At 37.3% G+C, this 27,468-nt stretch overlaps 1 protein-coding gene and 1 long non-coding RNA gene across 15 annotated transcripts in view; one reads left to right on the forward strand and one right to left on the reverse strand.

Annotated features, from left to right (window-relative positions):
* The window catches only part of LOC143857162 (putative disease resistance protein At1g61190), a 57,704-nt gene that overhangs the window by 21,342 nt on the left and 8,894 nt on the right, over positions 1-27,468 (forward strand). For 7 of the 13 annotated variants that reach the window (XM_077367536.1, XM_077367535.1, XM_077367538.1 and 4 more), the window contains 2 exons: positions 12,124-12,187; positions 12,299-12,430. In XM_077367536.1, coding sequence (XP_077223651.1) covers positions 12,124-12,187; positions 12,299-12,430 — 196 coding nt within the window. Of the gene's footprint in view, positions 1-49; positions 4,865-6,319; positions 6,569-12,123; positions 12,188-12,298; positions 12,431-25,759; positions 26,070-27,468 lie in introns of those variants that run through there. The other 6 variants (XM_077367542.1, XM_077367543.1, XR_013238490.1 and 3 more) reach the window with 5 other exon arrangements.
* On the reverse strand, positions 10,096-18,173 carry LOC143857163 (uncharacterized). Of its 2 annotated transcripts, none has more exons than XR_013238492.1 (4): positions 18,078-18,173; positions 17,843-17,977; positions 17,148-17,204; positions 10,096-13,805 (listed from the first exon to the last, which is right to left on the reverse strand). It is a non-coding gene; the product is annotated as an uncharacterized LOC143857163 (long non-coding RNA). The 2 variants fall into 2 exon arrangements; XR_013238491.1 differs by having other exon boundaries at positions 17,843-17,969; positions 18,078-18,151.

Raw genomic sequence — 27,468 nt, forward strand, 5'->3', positions numbered from 1 at the left:
CTGTGTTAAAATATTTTGGGAATAATAAAACAGTCTTTATTTTTTACAGTAATCAAAGTAGTGACCATTGGACATGGAGAGGTCATGTTGGTGAAGGCAGGTATGCATGTTTCTTTACTCTCTCTTTTTTCCAAAAATATTAATTAGTAATTTAATGGGTTTGTGGGGAATCTCTTTTTGGAACTACCAAGATCAGAGAGAAGAGATGCTTAGCTAAGCTTTCGAGCTATTAGGGTGACCAGCTATTTTCGTCTCTTAGAGATTTCACGATGGTGAAAGCAGGTATTTTCATGCTCTCATTTTTTTCCTAGAAATTTTACAGTAATTTGAGGAAGATTAGAGGAATGCTTTAGTTGTGCAAAATCCTCAATTCTTGGATACGTTCATCTTTTCTTTTGGAAAGTGAGATTTGATCTCCCTAGATACTTTTGGGCGGAGGCGGTTAGCACCGCTTGCTATATCATAAATAGGGTATATATAAGGTAAATTTCTAAGAAAATACCTTATGAGCTTTGGAAAAACTTGAAACCAAATATAAGCTATTTTAGAGTGTTTTGATGTAAATGCTTCATCTTAAACATTAAAGATAATTTACACAAATTTGATAAGAAGTCGGATGATGGCATATTCTTAGGGTATTCTTCACATAGCAAGGCATATAGAGTATTTAATAGAAGAACCCTAGTTGTAGAAGAATCCATACATGTGACATTTGATGAGAGAGAGCCAACACCTCAAGAAATGCCACATGATGAGGATGAACCTATTGAACATCTCTTACCTAAGACAAATGTTCCTCCCCATGCATCTACAAGTGATACATTACCTAGTGAGGAAGTAGAAAATGAAGATGATGACTCATTACCTAGGGATAGGAGAATATTGGTAGATCATCCTGAATCCCAAATCTTAGGTGATGCCACATCGCCAGTAAGAACTAGATCATACTATCGAAGTGTGAGTAAAAACTTGGCGTTCCTATCCGAATTAGATCCAAAATCCATCAAAGAAGCCAAAAAGGATGAATATTGGTTGATGGCTATGCAAGAAGAGTTGAGTCAATTCGAAAGGAACAAGGTGTGGAGGCTAGTGCCTAGACCTAGTGATCATCCAGTCATTGGCACGAGATGGATGTATAGAAATAAATTGGATGAAAATGGAATTATCACTAGAAATAAAGCTAGGCTTGTAGCCCAAGGGTACAATCAGAGGAGGGAATAGACTATGATGAGACATTTGCTCATGTTGCCCGTATGGAAGCTATTATGATACTCTTGGCATATGCATCTCATAAAGGATTTAAATTATATCAAATGGATGTCAAAAATGCCTTCCTAAATGACTATATCCAAGAGGAAGTGTATGTTGAGCAACCTCTAGGTTTTGAGGACTACAAACATCCAAATCATGTCTTCAGGCTTGATAAAGCTTTATATGGATTAAAGCAAGCTCCTAGAGCTTGGTATGAGAGGCTTTGCACTTTCCTAGTGAAAAAATGATTTGAGATGGAAAAGGTGGATAAAATATTATTTATCAAAAGAGAAAATCAAGATATCCTCCTTGTCCAGATTTATGTGGATGACACCATCTGTGGCTCAACTAATCAAAAAATGTGTGATGAATTTGCAACTCTAATGAAAAATGAATTTGAAATGAGCATGATGGGTGAGTTAACCTACTTCTTAGGACTCCAAATTAAACAATACCAAAATGGGATATTTTTAAATCAAGAAAAATATACGAAGGAGTTATTAAAGAAGTATGACATTGATAGCAGTAAGACATCAAGAATTCCCATGAGTACAACTGCTAAGCTAGAAAATGATGAATTTGGCAAATCTATAGATCAAAAGATGTATAGGGGAATGATATGTAGTTTACTCTACTTGACAGCCAGCAGACCAGACATTATGTTTACTGTCTGTCTCTGTGCTCAATTTCAATTGGATCCAAAAGAGTCTCACCTATCGGCGGTCAAGAAGATCTTCAAGTACTTAAGAGGAACCCAAAGTCCGGGACTATGGTATGAAAGATCTACTGCCTTCACTCTCATTGGATATTCAGATGCAGACTTTGCTGGATGTAGAGTGGATAGAAAAAGCACTAGTGGGACTTGTCAATTCTTGGGCAAATCACTTGTTTCATGGTTTAGCAAGAAACAAAATTCAGTAGCTCTCTCCACAACAGAAGCAGAATATGTGGCAGCTGGAGCTTGCTGTGCACAAGTCCTATGGATGAAAAGCACATTGATGGACTATGCAATTAAAATAAAAAATATTCTCATCCAATGTGACAATACTAGTGCTATAAGCTTAACAAAGAACCCCATACAACACTCTAGAACAAAACATATTGAGATTAGGCACCACTTCATTAGAGATCACTCACAAAAAAGGGATATTTGCTTAAAATATATCAATACTAAGGATCAATTGGCGGATATCTTTACAAAACCCCTTAGTGATGATAGAATATGTTATATCCGAAGTGCCTTAAACATTTGAAGTGCGGATCAAGTTAAAGAAATTGCCAAATAAATACTTTGTGCCTTTCACCAGCTTATCTATATAGTATTTATATATATCATCTTTGTTTGGTAGTATCTGCATGAATGAGATGTCAAATATTAATCTTAAAAATCACTCAGTTGGAACTCTTAGCCTTCTTAGTTTTCTAAGTTGGAGAGGTACCTTCACTTTAATTAAAAATACCTAACAATTTGACTTATGTCATCATCTCGATCATGAACAGGTATATGTGCATTACTTGGTTAAAATATTTTTATACCATAAGCAATTGATTTAGGGGGAGTACCTAACTCAATCTTCATTTACTCCCAAATTACTGTACATTTTAGTTCACCCTTTCTGTCGATAACAAAAGGGGGAGAAGTTTGAAATTGATTATCTATTCAATTGACTATATGCACCATATGCTTTTAATTGTTATAATTTATCTATGTGCATATATTGAGGGGGAGTTCCAGCATTCACTTGCCTACTATGTCACTCCACACACACCTCATAATCAATTTTGTTTGTCATCATCAAAAATGGGGAGATTGTAAGCCCAAGGGTCCACTCTCCTATCTTGTTTTGATGATTCTAAACATAATTGATTGTGTTATTGAATACTAATCAATTTGCCTTAAAGTGTTGTGTTTAAGATAGGATTGATTATTGAAGAAACCAACACACTACATGGTCATGCTTGAAGACGTACCAACACAAGAGTCAAAGGATCTAAGTGGAGCTCACATTATCTCTCAAGCAAGCATACACAAGATGGAAGACCAATTGAAGACCAAGGCTAAAGAGAAGTTGAGGTTTACCTAGAACTCATTGTACATCCTCTCTCTTTAGATTTATAAGTCAAGGCAAGGTTTTTCAGAAGAGTTTTTCAAAAACACTTAAGAACTTAAGATGGTTTAGTGAATGATTGTGTGGTGGACCAATATGTTGGGACTCTAATAAACATTCCAAAATTATCATAGGAGTTGAGTTCCAAAAGCCAAAAATCAAACAAGCAATAAAAACACAAAATCTGCTGATTTTTAGGCTTCTCAGAACTCCGAGATTTTTCTCGGAGCTCCGAGCTCGGAACTCCGAGAAATGGTCCAGTAGAAATTTTCATCTTCTGGCCGTTCTCTCGGAACTCCGAGAATATTTCTCGGAACTCCGAGAACCTCGCGACAACTGAGAATATAGCCGTTGGGATTTAAATCAAAACTTGGTTTTTGATAACAACACCCCCAAACGGTCACATTTTGACAAGAGGCTATATATACAACATCAAGAGGATTATTTCCTCTCTCTTGAACATTTTGAAAAACCCCCTTAAGCATTCAAGTAAACTTGCAACCCTTTCAAGCTTAAGATTTTATTTTTTCCAAACTTGCCTTGCACTTGCAAATCTTTTAAGTTTGGATTTAGAGCTGTCACTTGCAATCACTATTGAAGAGCAATCAAGGGACTTTAAAGAGCATCAAGCTTTCAAGAAAAAGCCAAGCTATTTATCTTCTATTATTGTAAAGGTGGCTAGGGCATCCTTTCTTAATCCCTTAGAGAGCATTCGCTTAGAACTCGGTGAAGAAGGAGAGTCGGTGTAAAGGTGTAAGGGCATCCTTATTTAATATCCCTTGGAAGTGTAATCGCCTCGGAGCCGGGCATCGTGGAGGTCTCCAATAGTGGAAAACCTTAAGGACGATCTTAAGAAGAGTGGAGTAGGGCTTTGCCCGAACCACTATATATCGGTGTGTTCTTTCCTTTTCTTGCACCTTCATTCTTGTTTTTTGGTTTGGTATTTCGTTTGTTTTTAATCTTACTTGCACTAACCAAAAATCTAATCTAAAGAAGAAAATTCAAACTAGGTTCATAATTAATTTTCAAAAGGGATAATTTAGTGATTAAAATTAATTCACCCCCCTCTTGTTTATTTCAATACCATATTCGTAAAATGCTCATAACTTGCTCAAATCAAGTACAAATCGTGAGATCTTGGGCTCGTTAGATAGGTAATCGAAAAACCTTTCTAAAGATACCAAAATCAACCTAAAATAACAAGATTTGATGCTGAAAACATGGGACACAAATAAACTGACAAAAATTAGAAAATAGAGAGTAAAGATTTGTTTTGCACTGCCGTTCTACATCAAAACTAGTTCAAATCTCTCATGACAATTCTCCGTTTTATTATTGGACACGAACTTCATACAAGTATGGCAGTATCCGTAAATAATGATCCTTAAAGTTGCAACTTTTCGCTGAAATTTAGATTTTTGTGCTCAAAATTATAACTTGAACCGATCCTATAATGATGATACTAATTTTTAAGAGAAGTTGGTAAGGGAAATTCTTTCTCTCTTTTTTTCCACATTTAAAAAGATAACTTGAACCAACCTTATTTTATTCAATAAAATTTTTTGGCCAAAATTTCGATAATTCGGTCGAAATTTCGGTAAAATATTTAATTAATTAAAAAAACATGTTTTTGAACAGAGAGAGAAAGAGAGAGAAGGGGGGGGGCACACCTCTTTGAAAGGGATGGGAAAAAGCACATGTATTAACTAAAGATTTTAGTAAGAAAAGAAAAAAAATGCAAGGCTTTCTCTTCTCGAGCTTTGTTGGCGAAAGGAGACGACCAAAATGGCTCTCTAAAAAGCGTACTCCAGCTGCTTAGAGAGGGTCTGTGATAACCTTCAGTCAGACAACTTGGGAAGAGAGACGTATTTGATGGAGATGTGTAAAAAAGTATCTCACATATGAGAGAGAGAGAGAGAGTTTGTCCAAGTCTCAGTGCTACAGATTAGAAGACATTTTTACCCTTGCATATACGAATAGATAGGGATAGCAACTAAGGGTAAATCATAAAAAGAGAGGGAGAGAAAGAGAGACGTGTTAAATAAAAAATATAAAGCCGGGCGTAAGAGGAGGCCAGTACAAGGAAATTTTGGAAAAAACGAAATTTTGACTGAAATTTCCGACGAAATAAAATACTAAATAAAATACTGTTTCGGGTATGGTACATTTCGGTGTCGGTCCGGTCGAAATTTAAAACCATGTTTATCGTTGAAAGAAATTTTTTCCCAAGAATGAACTTTCCGTCAGAAATATTTTTCTTGCAATGCAAACGGGGCCTTTTGTTATAGGGCTAGCTGAGTAATTTAGGAGTGTGTATAATACAACTCTTTGTATGTGTTCCATTTTCACCTACAGTAATTTAGAAACTCTTTGGATAGGTCCAAAAAAATATAATATTTTATATAAATGATTGTGAAGTTAAAATATGATTATTTGTAAATAATAAATATAATAGTTGAGAAATGAATAGTGCCCTCAAAGAGGCTTTAATGTCTAATTTAAAGTCCCTGTTCGTTTGGGAATTAGAGAACCGATTGTGAATTCAAAACTAATAAACATAAATTGCAGCCAGGCAATGTTTTTTCAACCCCTCCTTAGGATGATGCCCCCCCTTTTAACGTGAATTGACGTTAGAAAGCGTCAAGTCTGCCCACAATTCATGATACAGGGGGTGCATCATCCTACAGGGTGTGAAAAAATCATCTCCCATTGTAGCCCAACAATCCGTTTCTTACTGACAATTGTTTCTCAAATTCAAAACAAAGATAGGCCCTTAGGTAACGAAGGTATTTTCTCCTGTTCATTTTAATATGGAAGAAGATGAAGCTATGAGAGCCCCATTATATAAATATTAGAAGCTTGATTCGGGCCCACTCATGATATTAATAGTTAGAAAAATCACTAATCATCCTAGCCATCCAATTAGTAGATGTTAACCATCGATCATTTTTGTTTCTCAGTTTGTTTGATGGCCATTATCTATACATCGACCCAACAAGGCGCACTATCCTAACGATCAAGACTCTGATCAGACATTCCCAAACAGCGGATTTCTAGCTATTCTACTAATTGTATTAGATAATTTTCCTTGGATCTCCCGTCACCACATGGATGTGATCTGGCCCGTTGATCTTTATTTTTCTGAACACATCGGATTGCCATTGGCCCCACCTTGATCAGATGATCATATATAAGGCTTTTTTTTTCTAGTACTGTCAAGAAAGCAAATGATTGTTTTTTCTAGTCGTAAGATAGTCTCTCAGAAGTGCGACCGAGACAACTAGGGCCGTCGATATGGCGGGCCCACCTTAGATTGCCCACGGACAAGAAATTCCACCAATTTTTCGGTGGGGCCCACCTTCAATGGGATAGAGCAAAACAAATTTATCTGATGGCCCAGATTGTCCAAAAATTTACTTGTATGGCCAATAAAAGAAGGGAAATGATATCATCACAACTATGTTTTGATATAGCATTAACCCTTGTCGTTTAGTATTTTAAGAGCTGTCAAAGGTTATTATGGTTCCCAAAAAGCTATCACAAGCCAATTAAAAAAGAAAAGACAAGCCGAGTTTGTGCAATTATTAAACATGGTTGTGCTGATATCATTTCCCTAAAAATAGTTTTTTTAATCTTATATTAGATTTTTTTTACTGAATTAGGATTTCTTCTCTTATCGTAAATTAGGTTGTTTTACTGAACTAGGGTTTCTTCTCTGATGTTTTTTTTGTTTGAATGTTCTCATAATTTGTTTTTCCTTTTCCTTTCCCTCTATTCTGATCTTATGCTAGGTTTTTTTTCCTGAATTAGGGTTTGTTTTCTCTGATATTATGCTGGTTTTATCATAGAAAGTGAAATTCCAAGGGAGGTCCCGAGTACGGCAACTTAAGAGGAGGTAAAAATTAGGTTGCTAACGAGTTTTAACCTTTTGAAAACTTCTAACCCAATTTTGAAGATTAAGAGATCAAGAATGACAATGAAGCACACAAGTTAAATCCTAAGTGCAAATGCAAATTAAGGGCATGAGATAAGAGAGAATGCACCCGAGACTTAAAGTGGTTCGGTCCTCCAACGCGAGGCCTACTCCACTCAACCAACCAAACCCATTGATGGCTTCACTATTTGATCTTCTTAACTTCGGCGAAGATCAATGCCGATTACAATTCCAAATGCCTTTAACCTTGCTGGCAATCTTCACCACGTAGAGTGGGCTCCGCTTCTCCGAACACTCGCCCGAATACAATCTTGATAAAGAAAGAAAGAACTAAAAACAATCCCTCACAAGGGTTTACAAATTGTAGAAGATGTACAAATTTGAGTCTAATGATCCAAATTCTAATCTTAGAGGATGAGAGGCATAAACAAGTTTTAATCACTCTTTGGATGTTCAAATGAAGTTTTTGAGTGTTATGATTGATTATTGGGAAGATTAGAATACCCATATATAAAGAAAAACCTAATATGACCGTTTGACGGGCATTGTCGTAAATCTGGCAAAGTTCCCAACGGTCAAATTTCTTCTCGTTATAGTGTTCTCGGAGTTCCGAGAATTTCTCTCGGAGTTCCGGGAATGCAAACAGAAGTTGGAAAATTTCTACTGGACCAAATCTCGGAGCTCCGAGGATTTCTCGGAGTTCCGAAGCAGATTTTTAATTCTGGTTTTTGGGCTTCCAACTTTACACCAAGTTGGGATTGTTATGAGGGTTCCAAAGTGTTGGAACATCACAAGGACAATCACTTAAGCATTTAGGGTGTGTGAGATTAACTTAATTTATGCCTTTTAAAATCTAAAACTAAGATTGGATCATATACATTCTAATTAGACTTCGATCTTCAATTGATTCTTCAAGTCTTCATTCGTCTTGGATCTCCGATGTCTTTGGCCTTCATAAGCGGTCCAATGAGAGCTTCTTGGCCTCAATCCAAGCAATCTTGTCTTAACACCATTATGATCTACAACTTAGACATTCAAACACATTAGTGATCTTAAATCACTTGTGTATTGGAATCATCAAAATAAGATGGGAATGCCAAGGTCGAAACCATTGGGCTTACAGAAAGTTACTTTTGTGGTTTACTTGTGTTCTTTGGTACTTTTCTATAATGTGAATTTTTGTTAAAAAAATAGTTTTGGCTTAATCTTAAATTTAGATTTATTTTACCGAATTAGGGTTTCTTCACTAATCTTATACATACCTGAATCCAAACACTACCAAACGCTTTGGATTCGGGTATGGGCCCACATTATTTGGATGATCAAAAGCGTTCATTTCATGGGTCTTGACATAGATAGGGTGTGCCCAAAAAATCAGCTCCATCGGATCATCCTAACCCTTCAATCTATGGACGAACCTTCAGCTGAGGGGGCAAACCTTAAACAAAACGAAACTAGAGGGGATGTCTTTGTCACTTTTTAAACTATAGGGGTTGAAGTGGATGTGTCAGAAACTAGAGGGGGTGTAAATGTAATTATCCCTTTTATTTTTTATGTCATTCTATTAGACTTTTATGTCCCCAAGATTCATATCTGGTATTTGGACGTTTTGTTCTTGAATTGTGAGCTTTCATATGGTGTATCCCTTATTTTTCCAAAATGTATTGTACGGACCACATCATAGGATGATCCAATGACGCCAGAGCTATCTTGATGGATCCTCAAACCGAGTCCACTAGGCCCACTAGCCTAGGCCTCAAAATTAAAAGGTACAAAAATAGAGTTGCAGTACATGATTTTAGGTCATCTTTTGGGACAAAACTGAATTTAGTCAGAGCTTTAAACATATCAAGCCATACATGGTTGGAAAGATCTACGAGTTTACTTTCCAACGCAACAAACAGTTCGTAAATCTGAGTTCTGTGGAGGGAGTTAGTGCTATTTTCCTGAGAAGGGTTGAAGCTGCCTGCAACATACGAATTTCAGCAGTTTTGGGTTTCTTTTTACCTGCTGTCCAACCCATTATTCCAAACGTTTTTGGATATGATTTAAGTTATTTTTTATATTATATTTATGCTTTATTAAGTCCCAAAGACCACAATTAAGTTTAGTAAGATAGCCTTAAGTATTAATCAAAGTAACTTTAGTTTTCCTCTCCCTTCTTTCTTGGAACTTGTGTTGTCAAGATAGGAAATGTTGTTCAAGCCTTTGGAGATGCACCTATGGCTGGAGGGTTGTTCCATGCCTACTTAATTGTTTATTTGGGCTGCAGGGAAGAGACTTCTGCAGAGAGTTTGAATCAAGTTTAGCCTTTGGCTTGTGAAGAAGAAGGATTCCTTCTTGTATTATTTGCTCTTATCCCTTGGGTGGATTCCTTTGGTTGGCGGGTTGTTTCATCTTAGTTTTCACTTGCATTTCCTCCTCTCTTCTCCATTTGTTTGGTGTCAACCTAACCGTCCATTAGGGGTGCAACTCGGGTCGGGTCGGGTAGATGCCAACCCGAACCCGACCCCCGTAACCATTTGCTCAACCCGAACTCGATGCAACCCGAGTTCCAACCCGTGTTCAACCCGACCCAACCCGAGAATTTAATCTTAAAATTTTTTAAAATTATTAAAGATGTCGGGTTCACTCGGGTCAGGTTGCCCAAGCCCTCAACCCGAACTTAACCCGGGTTGAGAAAACTTAACCCCGGTTGAGAAAACTCAACCCGAGCCCGAGCCCGAGCCGAACTCAACCCAACCCGAATTTTTACCGGGTTGAACCCGTCGGGTTCAGGTTGAGCCGCCTAAGTTGCACCCCAACCATCCATATTATAGAACACAACGTAAATAGGCTATTCCCCAAAAAATATTTCCATAGGATAATCCTAGCCATGTTGGGGGTAAAATTGGCACTCCCTTTTTATCTTAGACACATGGCATGCACAACAACAAGTGGCAAACATGCTAAAACATGGCATCCACAGGGACACATGAGGGAAACATGTTTCAGAAACGTTTCCAAAATATGATACAAAATTGGAGAAATATTTCTGAAACACATGGGAAACATATGGAAACTTATGTAAATAATGTGTAAACGCGTGATAAACGTATGCAACACTCGTAGAAAACGCAAATGAATTATGTAGGAAACAAGTGTGGAACTTATGAAAGTCATTTTGAAAAAAACACATCATTTACTGAGGCGTTTTTCGTACCACTTTTAATTGTTTCACGTTTCTCGTTTCCCCTAGATTTTTTTCATGCGTTTCCCGTTTCTGTTTCACGTTTCGTTTCCCATTTCCGTTTCCCACCCTGGTAACTACCCTTATATATTAGTTTTTTCTATTGAACTAGGGTTTCTTCTCTGATACTATATTAGTATTAATTGAACTAGGACTTCTTGTCTGATCTTATATTTGTTTTTTTTTCTACTGAGTTAGGGTTCTCTGATCTTATATTAGATTTTTTTCCTACTAAATTAGGGTTTCTTATCTGATCTTATATTTGTTTTTTTACGTAATTAGCGTTTCTTCTCTCTCTCTCTCTCTCTCTCTCTCTCTCTCTCTCTCTCTCTCTCTCTCTCTCTCTCTCTCTCTCTCGCATTCCAACTAAGGAATGGGTCCTTTCCTTTTTCCCGTTTTCCCTTTTCTATTATTTTTTTTTCTTGGGGAGATTGTGAGAAGTTTTTTTTTTGTCTGAATGCTTCCTTTCTTTTCCTTTTTACTCTAATTTGGTTTTGGTTGCTTCTTTGTTTTCTTTTTTTTCTTTCCTTTTTTTCTAATGTGGTTTTTTTTATCATTATAAGCTTCTTTTGATGTTTCCCTATTTTTTCTTTTGCTCCTTTTCTCTATTGTGAAGTTCTATCATGAAAGGAGGTAAGGTTTCATCTTATGTTGGGTTTTTTTTTACTCAATCAGGGTTCTTCTCTGATCTCATGTTAATTTTATCATCGAAAGTTATTTTTATTATTTGCCTATTTTTCTTTTGGTCCTTCTCTCTTATGGCTCTGTTTCTTTCGACATAAAATGGGCATAAAACAAATTTTATGGCTATTTCCCCACTTAAAGATGGGGGCAAACATTTTTTAACACCCATCACATGTTACGTTGAAAGAAATAGAGCCTGTGAAATTTTGTTAGGAAAATAGGTTTGGTATCATCTGATATTGGGTTTTTTTACTGAACTAGAGTTTATTCTCTGATCTTACGTTCGTTTTTAATCGTAGAAAGTTTAATATTTTTTTTGTTTTCTTGTTTTCTTTTCTACTTTTCTTTATAATGTGAATTTTTGTTAGGAAAATAGGTTTGGTTTCATCCGCTATTGGTTTTGTTTTTACTGAATTAGGGTTTCTTCTCTATCTCATGTCAGTTTTTATCATATAATATATCACCAACATGAACTCTCCTCATCGATGCAAAGATAATGCAGATGGTTGCACTGATGCCAATGGTCGCACTGATAAACAAAGAGTGTTTTAATAATTATATTATATATTTCTTCACGCCTTATAGCCCTTCCATTTATTCTTTTATGCCATTTTATTACTTTGGTCAAAGTTAACATAGATTCATACGTGCTATTTGGACTTTTTGTTTTTGAATTGTTTACTTTCCAAAAGAAAAGAGATGAACATATCGAAGAATAAAGGATTCTATACTACTAATGCATTCCACTAATCTTCCTCAAGTCACTGTCTAATTTCTAAGAAAAATTGAGAGCATGAAATTATCTGCTTTCACCAACGTGAATTCTCAAAGAGATGAAAATAGCTGGTCACTCTGATAGCCCCAAAGCTTAGCTAAGCATCTCTTCGCTCTGATCTTGGTATGCAATTTTTTCGTAGGGAGATATCTCACCTTGTGAAACCTGACTGGAGACAATCTTTTCATGTAGACACATTAGCTTTGGTAAAATTTCTTGATCACCATGTTTGTATTTGGCTTACATTTTTTTTTCAATTTTTGATTTGTTGTGGTGATTCTGATGTAAAATGTTTATGGACTTGTATTGACTTGTAGGTCAAACAATTAGAAGCACATGGGATTCCATCGGAGCAAGCGGAGGTGATAACTGCAGTTATCATCAATGCTTTAGATGACTGCTTGGACAATGTAGGTAAATCTTATGGTTTGAAAGCAGAGATGCAGCTGGTAAGTGTTTCTTGTTCAATTTTATTCCATTTGGTTTTTCCAAGTAATCTTGGTTTGTAATGCATATTGTCGAATGCCATTGTTATTATTAGATAGCTTTGAATATACAATGCATATTGTCGGCCAAAAATACTTATCTTTCACTAGCAAAAAAGTTTGTCTCTTCTGAAATGTCCTCCCAAACCTCCCGAATGTAGCTCTTTAATAACATACTCTCTAAGGGAGCATTTTGGAATGCATAAGCGACTCTCCTTAAAGAAAAAAATCATCTTGAAGAAGATAATATTCATGCTTCCCTTCTTTGCAAAGCATCCAAATTTCACCAAAGTCTTCATCGTTAGCATACATGTCTCGAATGCCATCAAACCCTTCAAGTTGCACACTCAAGGAATTAAGAAGAGCTACTCTTCTACTAAGAGCATCCGCCACTTGTTGCATTTTTCACTCTTGTGCTTTAATTACAAAAGTATATTCTTGAAAGAAAGAAATCCACTTTGCATGTCTTCGATTTAGGCTTCCTTGATTATTGATTTGCTTGAGAGCTTCATGATCGGCATTATAAATAAACTCCCTTTGAACAAGATACGATCGATAATGCCGAAGTGCTTGAACAATGGCATAAAATTTCACATCATAAGTAGAGTACTTCTCTGCTTCATTGAGTTTTTCACTAAAGAATGAAATGGGATGTTCCTCTTGGCTAAGTACTCCGCCAATGCCCACAAGAGAGGCATCACAATCAACCTCAAACATCTTCTCAAAGTCTAGCAAAGCAAGCATAGGAGCACTAGACAAATTGCTCTTTATAAGTTGAAAACTTTTTTCAGCCTCCATTATCCACTTGAACCCATCTTTCTTCATGCAATCCGTCAAGGGGCTGATATAGTGCTTAAATTTCTTATGAATCGGCGATAAAATGAGGCCAATCCGTGGAAACTCCTCACTTCTTGCAAGCTCTTTGGAATTGATCATTCTTGGACAACTTTGATCTTCTCATCATCCACTCTAATCCATGTTAAAGTCAAAACAAAGCCTAAAAAAGCTAGGGTAGTTATCATGAAAGAATTTTTGAGGTTTACATAGAGTTTTTCACCTCTAAAGTGGTTAGAACAACCCTCAAATGATCTACATGCTTACTTTTATCATGACTATAAATAAGAATGTCATCAAAATAAACAATAACAAACTTTCCAATGAAAGGGAGAAGGACTTGATTAATTACCCGCATGAAGATACTTGGAGCGTTGGAGAGACCAAATGGCATAATAAGCCACTCATATAAGCCTTCACATGTCTTGAAAGCAGTCTTCCATTCATCACGCAGCTTGATTTGAATTTGATGGTAGCCACTTCTAAGATCAAGCTTGGAAAATATCTTTAGACCGGCAAGCATGTCAAACATATCATCAATTATTGGAATAGAAATCGGTATTTGATAATGATTAGGTTAGTGGAACGACTATCCACACACATACGTTGTGTTCCATCTTTCTTTGGAGTTAGTAAGGCCGGCACCACACAAGGGCTCAAGCATTCTTTGATGTAAGGATCGAACCACTATAATTCTTGGTGTTCATCTTCGTCTACTTCCTCCATCCTTCTCTCCTCTAATTGGTAACATCTTTACTTTGCTTTGCACTTTACTTCAAAGTTAACAATGGTTAGTTATTTTTAATTCTTAATTGTTTGCTAAAATTTTTATAAACCTAATTCACCCCCCTCCCCCACTCTTGGATTGTCTATTAGGAATTAGTATCAGAGCTCAAGGCTCTTACATAGATTTTTTATTTTTGAAAATTATTACAAGAGAAAATGATGGAGCAAACTAAAACCTCTACATCTACACCCATTGCCTCTTCTGGATATGCCAAAGGGCAATCCGTTACTAGATCCCCATTTTTTCATTGTTGAATACAAGAACTGGAATTAAGGAAGCATCCTTAAATTAGACTTATGGATAGTAAAGGAATTTCTTTAATCTAGTTCTTCATAGACAATAATACTCAAAAGCTTGAGATAGACCATACAACGCTTCGCTCTAGGCACCTAAAAGCATGGTCAATCTCTAATCAAATTGATTCTTGAATACGATTAACCGGAATTGAGGAAGCATCCTTCAATTAGATTTATGGATAGTAGAGGAATCTCATTAATCTAGTTGTTAATAGGCATCAATCCTCAAAAGATTGGGATAGACCATATAATGCTTCGCTCTAGGTACCTAGAAGCATGGTCAATCTCTAAATGGATTGTTGAATACAAAGAACCGGAATTAAGGAAGCATCCCTTAATAATGAAAAGGGGAGAGGAGGATTCCCAAACCCTGTAGCTACCTATTACCGGTTTTGTAAAGGAAAGTACAAAAAACTATAAATATACCTAGTTTATAGGTTGGTGCTGCTCCAAATCCTATGACATTCGGCATAACTCCGGCGCTCAGTGGTATATCAGAAGAGATTTCGGCATATATTGGTTAGGATTAGTTTCTGAAATGTCCCCAAGATTTCTCTCTCTAGGGTTTTCTAAAACCAAATGGAAAAGGGGTGTGAATACCAAAGAGGGAGGGGTACTAAGGGCTTAAAGGAGTGTAGATAGCAACTAAATGTTAAAGGGGTATAAATATTAAAGAGGGGGCGTGAAAACCAGAGCAAAAGTGGAGGAGTGAAAAGGAATGAAAATTGAAGGAGGAGAAAGCCTCCTTTTATAGACTTTGGTGGAGCTTATGGGACCACTAAAAAGTGGTTTTTGTTAGCGTATGTCGGGTTTCGGGGTATCGGGAATGGTTTTCGAGTTTCCGGGACTGGATTTCAGATTTTGGGAATGTTGGGTAGTTTCAAAATAGTTGTTTGAACCAGAGCTGATTTCCAGTTGTCGGAAATGGTCCCAAGCAGTAAAAAAAGTAACTTTTGGTAGTTACTTATGATTTTTGGTGACTGAAATGTGGTCAATTGCTCTGGCTTGCTAGTCAGTGGTTTCTGGTTTACAAAGAAATGTCCTTGGTAGCAAGATTTGATCTTTCGTTTCTAAGGAATATTTCTTCATAACCGAGGGTAGTTTCTAGTTCCCATAAAGTGGTTTCTGGTAACCGAAAGTGTTTTATGGGTCCTCGAAATGGGTTTCAGGTCCTTGGAAAGTAGGCTTCAAGTTCTCGATTTTTTGTTTTGGTTTGTGGGTTGCTTGACAAGTAGTTTTTTGCTCTGGGAAGGTTGTTCCTGGTAGCCAAAGTGGTTTCTGGTTACCAAAAGTGGTTATGGTGACCGAAAGGTGGTTCTGGTTCTTAGAAATGGCTTCAGGGAGAGCTTTTCCTTTGTGTTGGTGATTTGATCTTCAGGATGTTGTGTTTGCTATAAAAAGAGGGTGCCAAGCTATCGAGCTTTATTCATGGGACCTTTGTTTGACCAATTCAGGGTTCTTTCAGAAGGTTTTGGTGAACTCGGATGATTCTGGATGTAGGCTTGGTTGTAGGTGGTCTTGGGTATTGGGTGTCTTGGTTGTTTGGGTGACTTTGTGTTCTTGAAAACCTGGAGAAATGTTGAGAGAGACATCGAGGGAAAGACCTAGAGAAGCTTCGGGACTCATCATAGGATTCATCATCGAGAAATGTTGAGAGAGACATCGAGGGAAAGACCTAAAGAAGCTTCAGTACTCATCATAGGATTCATCATCGCAACAAACCTATCATTAGTCATGTCTTGACAAAATGGGGTGTCTACAAATAGCTATAGAAAAAATATAATATCAACTCAACTAAAGAAAAAAAAAACCTAAAGAATCCCACTTGGTCAAAAACTTCTAGAAGAATTAAGATAGACTTAGGTCGGCCCCACTAGTATGAATTACTACTTTGAACATACTATTCGGTGGTTGATCGTCCCTAGATCGTTAGAGGATTGGAGTGGCCTTAAGATTGCCGACCATTGTCGATTTCATATTTATCACAACGAGTTTAACAGGAAGGGTAGAGCTCTAGATGTTTTTAAGAGTAATTAGAAGCATAAGTCACATTTTATTTTGCTTTAATAGGCCGGATGAAAGGTCTTAGTTTTTTAATCGGATAACATAAGAAATGGTTGAAGTCTAGTTTTATGTGGAGTTAAAGTTGGCCGAAAGATAGAGATTAATTTTAAGAAAAGTAGAGAGACTTTTGCTCCAAAAGGAGGCGGAAAAGAGGCGTTAAAATTCTCCTTCCATGTGCCTATTTTGTAGGGGCAATATAAGAGAGAGAATTAAGATGGTTTTATGTAGAATGCAAATCAGACGTACGATTTTGATTATGAATTAAAGAGAGAGTTTCTTTCTAGTATTTCACATTTTGATGAAGAGGCATGATTAGTTTCCTGAAGGACAGGAGAATGAACAATAAATAACCACCAAACATCCTTGGGAATGGGAAACTGAGGTCATTTTACTTTCACAAGAAAATACTATTTTGATGGCAACCAAACGAACTCCTAGTGGTCTTCATTAGAATGCTTAGTTGGGGTGACCTTTACAATGAGACAAGCAGAGTATTATATTGTTAGTAGGCATACTCATTATGTTACAATTAGTGGTTGTGCCCTACTAAAGAATTGCCATTTAATAGTTACGAAAGATGATATTTCCCAAAAACTCGCTAAATTTTGTAATATTTAAGAGAAAAAAGAATCCCGGAAATCTACAAAATTTCAATTTAATATAATTTAAGAAAAAAAAGAGTATAGAGAAACAAGCATACCTGCCTTCACCAACGTGAACTCTCCTCCTCGATGCAAAGATGATGTAGATGATAGCCCTGATAAACAAAGTGTGTTTTAACAATTATATTATATAATTCTTCACGCCTTATATCCCTTCCATTTATTATGTTATGTCATTTTTTTTTACTTTGGTCAAAGTTAACCAAGATTCACACCTGGTATTTGTATTTTTTGTTTTCAAATTGAGATGTTTCATATGGTGTAAGCCCTTATAGTCCCTTATTTTTCCAAAAAGTATTGTACGGCCCACATCATAGGATGATCCAAACCATCCATGTTATGGAACACAACGTAAATAGGCTGTTCCCCAAAAAATATTTCCATAGGATGATCCTAGCCCTCTGATCTATAGAGGTTTCCATAATATGCAATTCTTCTCTAGATTGGAGGGTTGGGATCATCCTATAGAAATGATTTTTTGGGCCAACCTATTTGCATTGTGGCCGATCAGATGGACGGTTTAGATCATGCTATAGTATGGTCTGTACAGTACTTTTCAAAAAATACGGGACTATGAGGGCTTACACCATATAAAAACTCATTAATTGTTTACTTTCCAAAAGAAAAGATGAACGTATCCAAGAATAGAGGATTCTGCACTACTAAAGCATTCCTCTATTCTTCCTCAAATCAATGAATAATTTCTATGAAAAAATTGAGAGCAGGAAAATACCTCCTTTCACCAACGTGAACTCTCCAAGAGACGAAAATAGCTGATCACTTTGATAGCCCCAAAGCTTAGCAAAGCATCTCTTCGCTCTGATCTTGGTAGTTCCAAAATGAAATTCCTCGCAAACCCACTAAATTACTATTTAATATTAAAAAAAATATGAGACTCTCAATAAACCTACCAATGAAATTACTATTTAATATTTTTGGAAAAAGTGAGAGTACAGAAACATGCGTACCTGCCTTCACCAACATGAACTCTCCCTGTCCAATGGTCACTACTTTGATCACTGTAATAAATAAAGAGTGTTTTATTATTCCCAACACATTTTAACACACACACACAGATGATATAGAGATAGATAGATACACACACCTTCGTTTCTTCCATCACTTACATTTTTTATTTTGGGATAATTACATTTACACCCCCTCTAGTTTCTGACACATCCACTTCAACCCCTATAGTTTAAAAAGTGGCAAAGACATCCCCTCTAGTTTCGTTTTGTTTAAGGTTTGCCCCTTCAGCTGAAAGTTCGTCCATAGATTGAATGGTTAGGATGATCCGATGGAGCTAATTTTTTGGGCACACCCTATCTATGTCAGGACCCATCAAATGAACGCTTTGGATCATCCAAATAATGTGGGCCCATACCTGAACCCAAACACTACCAAACGCTTTGGATTCGGGTATGGGCCCACATTATTTGGATGATCCAAAGCGTTCATTTGATGGGTCCTGACATAGATAGGGTGGGCCCCAAAAATCAGCTCCATCGGATCATCCTAACCCTTCAATCTATGGACGAACCTTCAGCTGAGGGGGCAAACCTTAAACAAAATGAAACTAGAGGGGATGTCTTTGTCACTTTTTAAACTATAGGGGTTGAAGTGGATGTGTCAGAAACTAGAGGGGGTGTAAATGTAATTATTCCTTTTATTTTTTATGTCATTCTATTAGACTTTTATGTCCCCAAGATTCATATCTGGTATTTGGACGTTTTGTTCTTGAATTGTGAGCTTTCATATGGTGTATCCCTTATTTTTCCAAAATGTATTGTACGGACCACATCATAGGATGATCCAATGACGCCAGAGCTATCTTGATGGATCCTCAAACCGAGTCCACTAGGCCCACTAGCCTAGGCCTCAAAATTAAAAGGTACAAAAATAGAGTTGTAGTACATGATTTTAGGTCATCTTTTGGGACAAAACTGAATTTACTCAGAGCTTTAAACATATCAAGCCATACATGGTTGGAAAGATCTACGAGTTTACTTTCCAACGCAACAAACGGTTCGTAAATCTGAGTTCTGTGGAGGGAGTTAGTGCTACTTTCCTGAGAAGGGTTGAAGCTGCCTGCAACATACGAATTTCAGCAGTTTTGGGTTTCTTTTTACCTGCTGTCCAACCCATTATTCCAAACGTTTTTGGATATGATTTAAGTTATTTTTTATATTATATTTATGCTTTATTAAGTCTCAAAGACCACAATTAAGTTTAGTAAGATAGCCTTAAGTATTAATCAAAGTAACTTTAGTTTTCCTCTCCCTTCTTTCTTGGAACTTGTGTTGTCAAGATAGGAAATGTTGTTCAAGCCTTTGGAGATGCACCTATGGCTGGAGGGTTGTTCCACGCCTACTTAATTGTTTATTTGGGCTGTAGAGAAGAGACTTCTGCAGAGAATTTGAATCAACTTTAGCCTTTGGCTTGTGAAGAAGAAGGATTCCTTCTTGTATTATTTGCTCTTATCCCTTGGGTGGATTCCTTTGGTTGGCGGGTTGTTTCATCTTAGTTTTCACTTGCATTTCCTCCTCTCTTCTCCATTTGTTTGGTGTCATCCAAACCGTCCATTAGGGGTGCAACTCGGGTCGGGTCGGGTCGGGTAGATGCCAACCCGAACCCGACCCCCGCAACCATTTGCTCAACCCGAACTTGATCCAACCCGAGTTCCAACCCGTGTTCAACCCGACCCAACCCGAGAATTTAAGCTTAAAATTTTTTAAAATTATTAAAAATGTCGGGTTCACTCGGGTCAGGTTGCCCAAGCCCTCAACCCGAACTTAACCCGGGTTGAGAAAACTTATCCCCGGTTGAGAAAACTCAACCCGAGCCCGAGCCCGACCCGAACTCAACCCAACCCGACTTTTTACCGGGTTGAACCCGCGGGTTCAGGTTGAGCCGCCCAAGTTGAACCCCTACCATCCATATTATAGAACACAACGTAAATAGGCTATTCCCTAAAAATTATTTCCATAGGATAATCCTAGCCATGTTGGGGGTAAAATTGGCACTCCCTTTTTATATTAGACACATGGCATGCACAACAACAAGTGGCAAACATGCTAAAACATGGCATCCACAGGGACACATGGCTTATACACCAAAATAAGGTGTAAGAACTCTAAGCCTGTAAAAGGCACCCTCTTGCTCAATGGTAAAGGTGACTCTTCTTCCCCCCATAAGTATTTTTATCTCCAATAGTCTTGCTTAGATATCTGTGATACCAATACCTGACTTGAGCGTCGGAGGGTGCCCCGAGTCCCTACTCCGGGGCCCTTCTAATGTTGTTTTCTATGAGCGCAGACTCCCATGAATAGGAGCTCTACCAACCTAAGCTGTTGGTTTTGCCAATAACTCTCACCCGACCCCCGTATCCGGATTTTGGCATCATCAAGTCCTCTTATCTATAGAGGTTTCCATAATATGCAGTTCTTCTCTCAATCTGAGGGTTCGGATAATCCTATAGAATTGTTTTTTTAAGTGCAACATATTTACATTGTGGCCCATCAGACGGACGGTTTGTGTCATGCTATATTATGGTCAGTACAATACTTTTTAAAAAAATACAGGACTATAAGGGCTTACACCATAAAAAAACTCATTAATTGTTTACTTTCCAAGACAACCTCTACAGCTCGGATGGCTAAGATCATCCTATGGTAATGATTTTTTTGGGCGCAGCCAATTTACGTAATGGCCCATCATATGGACGGTTTGGATCATCCTATAGTGTGGTCCGTACATTAGTTTTTGAAAAATAGTTCTAGCCATTTCTTGGAGGTTCGTTTCTTTCTTTCTACAACCCCATTTTGTTGAGGTGTCCTAGGTGCCGAAAAATTGTGTTTGATGCCATGTTCATTACAGTAAGTGTCAAAATGTATATTTTCAAATTCCGTTCCATGGTCACTCCTAATGTAAGATATGGCAATACCTTTTTTATTTTGTATTTGATTACACAATTTAAGGAAATTTTCATAGATTTCATCTTTATGTGCTAAAAATATGACCCATGTAAATCGTGAGTAGTCATCCACAACTACAAACACGTACCTCTTTCCACCTAGGCTATTTGTCTTCATTGGTCCAAAAAGATCCATATGAAGTAGTTGCAAGGGGTAAGTGGTAAAGATCATATTTTTAGGGGCAAATGAGCTCTTCAATTGTTTGCCTAATTGACAAGTTCTACAAATGTGATCTTTGGTGTATTTGAACTTAGGCAATCCTCTAACAATGTCTTTTGAGGAGAGGGTTGAAATGAGATCCATTCCGGCATGACCCAACCTCCTATGCCACAACCAAGAATCTTCACCAATGGCATTAAGACAAGACACATTTTGGAGTCTAAGGTCATCTAGTCCAATAGTGTAAATATTATTGTCTCTAGAACCTATGAATTTTACTTTTCCATCTATCTTATTTTTAACAATGCATTTGTCAGGGTTGAAGACTACTTCAAAACCATTGTCACACAATTGACTAATGCTAATAAGATTATGGGATAAGCCATCAACAAAAAGTACATCATGAATGGGAGAGGTAGAGTTACCTATGGTGCCTTCTCCTTTGACTTTTCCTTTCTTGTCATCTCCAAAGGTAACATCTCCACCATCCTTGAGTGATAGGGATGCAAATTGAGTGAGGTCTTCGGTCATGTGTCTAGAGCATCCACTATCAAGGTACCATGTGTTCTTCTTGTTATGGCTTTTAAGGCATACCTACATATGAATAGGCAAATGAGATCCCTTAGGTACCCAAATCTTCCTAATCTTGCTATGTTCATTTATTTTCACTTTAGAGTTCAATTTGATTTTATCTTGTTTAGCATGAATGCAAGCAACTTTATAATGACCTTCTAAACCACAATAAGAGCAAGTTTTGGTACTATTAGAAGAAGCCTTTAAAAGTTTGTTTTTATAGTTGGATATTGTAGTATTCTATTTATGTCCAAATCCACTTTTATCATGTGACATTCTTTGAATATTAACAAGCCTATCCAATTTCAATGAACTATGTTCAAATTTTTCAAAAAGTTTCTTCAGTTCATCATATTCAAAAGATAGTTTACTATTTTCATGCTTTAGCTTATTGTTTTCAATAGATAGTTCTTGTCAATTTTCATTTAAGATTTTGATAGTAGCATTTAAATCATGAATTTCAACTTTATATTTTTCATTTTCAATATCTAGAAATTCATGGTCTTTCTTTAGCCAACCAAATTCTTTTGTCATGTTAGCAAAAGAATTTTCAAGTGATGCATTTTTATCAAATTTAATCTCAAGTTCATCATGTGCATTTTGCAAGGAATCTAGAACTTCTTTTAAAACAATGACATCATTTAAAGTATTTACCTCTTTATTGAGGTAGGCTCATTGTTGAGTGGACAATCCGGGCGAATATGTCCAAGCTTCTTGCAACCATAGCATCGGGGTTGAGAAGATCTGTCACCGAGCTCCTCTTTCTTCTTGAATGGAGGATTGGTTCTTCTATTTTTCATGCCTCCCATATTCCTTTACAAGAACTTGATCCTTCTTGTTAGGAGGGCAACTTCATCTTCCATGTCTTCCTTCGCATCTTCATTCTCACCTACATTACAAGCAAAAGCAACACCTTTACCTTTTTCAATTTTAGTTTCAGTTTCAGGTGCTTTTGTTTTGAAAATCATCTCATAGGTTATCAAGGACCCTATTAGTTCATCTAGGTTCAATGTATTCATGTCCTTGGCTTCGGTGATTGCGGAAGTTTTGGATTCCCATGACAAAGGTAGGGATCAAAGGATTTTGGTCACTAAATCTCTATTTGAAAATTGTTTTCCAAGTCCCCTTAATCCATTTACAAAGTTAGTGAATCTAGTGTACATGTCGGTAATTGTTTCATCGGGTGTCATTTGAAAGAGTTCATATTGCCTAAATAGATGATTCATTTTAGATTCTTTGACTTGGTTGGTTCCCTCATGGGTGACTTCTACGATGTCCCAATTTCCTTAGCCGAATTCAAATTTGACACTATTGAATTCTCCGGGAGACAAAGCACAAATTAGGGAATTCATGGCTTTGGCATTGTAGTTTGAGGCTTGTTGTTCGGCTTCGGTCCAATCATTTAGATTTCTAGTGGGTAATATATATTCATTATTAATGGCTCTCCACATTTGGTAATCTTGGGTTAAAAAGATTTTCATTTTGGTTTTCCAAAATCCATAGTTAGTTCCATCAAAGTAGGGTGGCCTAGTGTTTGAGTAACCTTCATGGTGTTGAGGGTAGTTTGCCATTTTTAGAATCTTTACTTTAGACCGGTTAGGGTTTAAAAATAAATTAGAGACGAGGCTTTGATACCAATTGAAATAAACAAGAGGGGGGTGAATTGATTTTAATCACTAAATTATGCCTTTTGAAAATTAATTATGAACCTAGTTTGAATTTTCTTCTTTAGATTAGATTTTTGGTTAGTGCAAGTAAGATTAAAAACAAACGAAATACCAAACCAAAAAACAAGAATGAAGGTGCAAGAAAAGGAAAGAACACACCGATATATAGTGGTTCGGCCAAAGCCCTACTCTACTATTCTTAAGATCGTCCTTAAGGTTTTCCACTATTGGAGACCTCCACGATGCCCGACTCCGAGGCGATTACACTTTCAAGGGATATTAAATAAGGATGCCCTTACACCTTTACACCGACTCTCCTTCTTCGCCGAGTTCTATGCGAATGCTCTCTAGGGGATTAAGAAAGGATGCCCTAGCCACCTTTACAATAATAGAAGATAAATAGCTTGGCTTCTTCTTGCAAGCTTGATGCTCTTTGAAGTCCCTTGATTGCTCTTCAATATTGATTGCAAGTGAAAGCTCTAAATCCAAACTTAAAAGATTTGCAAGTGCAAGGCAAGTTTGGAAAAAATAAAATCTTAAGCTTGAAAGGGTTGCAAGTTTACTTGAATGCTTAAGGGGGTTTTTCAAAATGTTCAAGAAAGAGGAAATAATCCTCTTGATGTTGTATATATAGCCTCTTGTCAAAATGTGACCGTTTGGGGGTGTTGTTATTAAAAACCAAGTTTTAATTTAAATCCCAACAGCTATATTCTCAGCTGTCGCGTGGTTCTCGGAGCTCCGAGAAATTCTCGGAGTTCCGAGAAATATTCTCGGAGTTCCGAGAGAACGGCCAGAAGATGAAAATTTCTACTGGACCATTTCTCGGAGTTCCGAGAAAATGGCCAGAGTCTACTGGACCATTTCTCGGAGTTTCGACCTCGGAGCCGAGAAAAATCTCGGAGTTCCGAGAAGCCTAAAAATCAGCAGATTTTGTGTTTTTATTACTTGTTTGATTTTTGGCTTTTGGAACTCAACTCCTATGATAATTTTGGAATGTTTATTAGGGTCCCAACATGTTGGTCCACCACACAACCATTCACTAAACCATTTTAAGTTCTTAAGTGTTTTTGAAAAACTCTTTTGAAAAACCTTGCCTTGACTTATAAATCTAAAGAGAGAGGATGTACAATGAGTTCTAGGTAAACCTCAACTTCTCTTTAGCCTTGGTCTTCAATTGGTCTTCCATCTTGTGTATGCTTGCTTGAGAGATAATGTGAGCTCCACTTCGCTCCTTTGACTCTTGTGTTGGTACGTCTTCAAGCATGACCATGTAGTGTGTTGGTTTCTTCAATGATCAATCCTATCTTAAACACAACACTTCAGGGCAAATTGATTAGTATTCAATAACACAATCAATTATGTTTAGAATCATCAAAACAAGATAAGAGAGTAGACCCTTGGGCTTACAGGTATATATTAATTACGAGATTTCTATTTTAGGATTATCTTTGTCATATTTCTTGCTTTTAGTTCTGTTGCTTTAGATAGAAGATCGAGAATAATTGTTAGGCAAGATCAGATTGTTGTAGCCATAGAATTGAAGTTTCGAAAGGCTTTAACCAAAAAGTGAAAATTTGGTTGCAATAATTCTTTGTAGCGAGTTTGATGGATTCCCCCTATGGAAGGAGTCCATTTGATCTGACCTTGCGATATTTGGAGTCCGAACGAAGGAGATATGAATTTCTGATGTTTTGGAGAAATTGGGTAAAATCTGAAAATCTCGCGTTGAAACACATCCCGCACTTCGGACTCCTAATTAAGGGTCTTCGGGCGCCCGGGAGTCTGGTTCGGGGCGTCTGAACATGAAGGGAACTGAAACACAAGAGTTGGATTTCCTTCGGAAATTCTCAAAGACGTCCAAAGTGGCTTTCAAAGGGGTGTTCGGGGGTCCAAAGGTTATGTTCGAGCATCCAAACCCGCTGGGAACTGTGAAGTTGTTTTAAGATTTTGGAACTTGAGATTATTGTCTGGGATTACTTTCAAGGGCCCTTAATTGATGAATATGGCCTCTTTGGATTAAGGGGTTTCACTATCAGATTATTTTAGGGAGAAACATTCGACATAAGGTATGTAATAACGTACTATTCTGGGTTAACTGTTAATCCCATTCGATTCAACTACCGTATCATCGAATATTAGATTCGTGTATCTCTGTTTGTTAATATATATTACTTCAGTAACTGTATGGATCTAGCATGACTCTTTTTGTAACCCTATGGACCCTATGACTTCTATATTTATCATTGCTTCGCTTGTTGTTCTTGCATTGTTTTATTTCGATATACATGATATGAACCTCCGAACCTTTGAAACCCCTATGGAACCTTTTGCTGAGCTTTCTCTCTCACATTATGGACTCTTTGATATCATCTGTTGTGGACTTTGGCACTATCAGTTTTGGACACTTCTGTGGGGGTAAATCAATTGGTAACTCTGGACACAGCCGTGGGGGTAGTCCGCGATGACTCTGGACCCTGCCATATGGGGGTAAAATAATTGGCCCTATTGACAGGTATCTGAACTTTAGATGAACTAGTTCTAACAGCGTGGGCAGTCGATGTAAGCAATAACGCGCCTTTTGGGCCAGGTAATTGATGAGCTAGAAGTGGATTTTGTATTCTAGACCTTACACTTTGGATACTTTTGGCACCGACTAACATTCTGACATTGTTTAGTTCCTATTGTACCTTTGTTCCGTATTCTGTATTGATATGCATCTTTGGTTATTGCCTTACCCATTATTTTGTAGGAGAAATCCTTATTCAGTTTTAGTTGCGATTATTTGACCCTTATTGTGCCTTAGCATGCTTAAACCTACACTTAGAGTAGTGCTTTATTATGTACTGAGCTTTTCAGCTGACTGTGGTTAATAATATTTTCTAATTTTGATCCCCGTGAGGCGAACGAGAAAGAGGAGGCTTCGATCTCTGAGGAACTTTGTGTCAGACAAATTAGATACTTTATTTGCTTTATTTTCAATGAGTATTAACACTTTTTTGCTATCATCAACACTTCCAAGCTAATCACTATCACAATAACCTACTAAGCTTGAATCATCAACACTGGTTCAGGTGCGATTTCATGGGCATCAAAGAAGCAATCGGTTGTTCCTCTTTCAATAGCGGAAGAGCAGTGCTTTTCATTATCTTCGGCGTGTTGTCAAGCTCTTTGGCTACGATGAGTGTTTGAAGAACTCAAACACCCGCAAGAAGGTGGTACAAGTTTATTTTGTGATAATAGTTCGGTGATTTCACTCACAAAGAATTCAGTTATTTGAGATTTAGACTTGACTTACCCACATTGAAAATCTCCTTTGTGGGTCTTAATGGCATAGGGACTTAGTTTCTTTGTTTTGGAATTATGTAAGACATTTACTCACGGAGGCTATCTAGGATGAGGTGCCGTGATGTTTGTTATTTGCAGATGACATAGTATTAATTGACAAAACCAAAGTAGTAGTAAATGCAAAGTGAGAGTGATGGAGAACTACTTTCGAATCCAATGGTTTTAGATTGAGTAGGACTAAGACTGGGTATATGGAGTGCAACTTTAGTAATGTAAGGAGGCGGGACGAGGATATAGTAAATATGTCTGGATAGGAGGTACCTTAAACGGATATCTTTCGCTATCTTGTTCTAATTCTACATAAGGACAGATTGAAGAGAATGTTAACCATAGAATAAGAGCAGGTTGGTTGAAGTGGAAGCTTGCACTAGGAATTTTGTGCGACCATAAAATCCCCACCAAGTTGAAGGGGAAGTTTTAAAAGACAGTTGTGAGGCCAGCCATGTTGTACGGCTCAGAATGTTGGGCCACCAAGAACCAACATGTGCATAAGATGAGTGTAGCGGAGATGCGAATGCTTAGATGGATGTGGGGCCACACAAGTTTAGATAGACTTAAAATGAAGACATTCGTAAAAAAGTGGGGGGGCACCAATTGAGTAGAAGATGAGAGAGCACCACTTAAGATGGTTTGGACATATC

The sequence above is a fragment of the Tasmannia lanceolata genome, unplaced genomic scaffold (assembly GCF_043159265.1).
Source record: "Tasmannia lanceolata isolate RefF3 unplaced genomic scaffold, GAP_Taslan_0.1 ptg000024l, whole genome shotgun sequence".
NCBI classification, from domain to species: domain Eukaryota; kingdom Viridiplantae; phylum Streptophyta; class Magnoliopsida; order Canellales; family Winteraceae; genus Tasmannia; species Tasmannia lanceolata.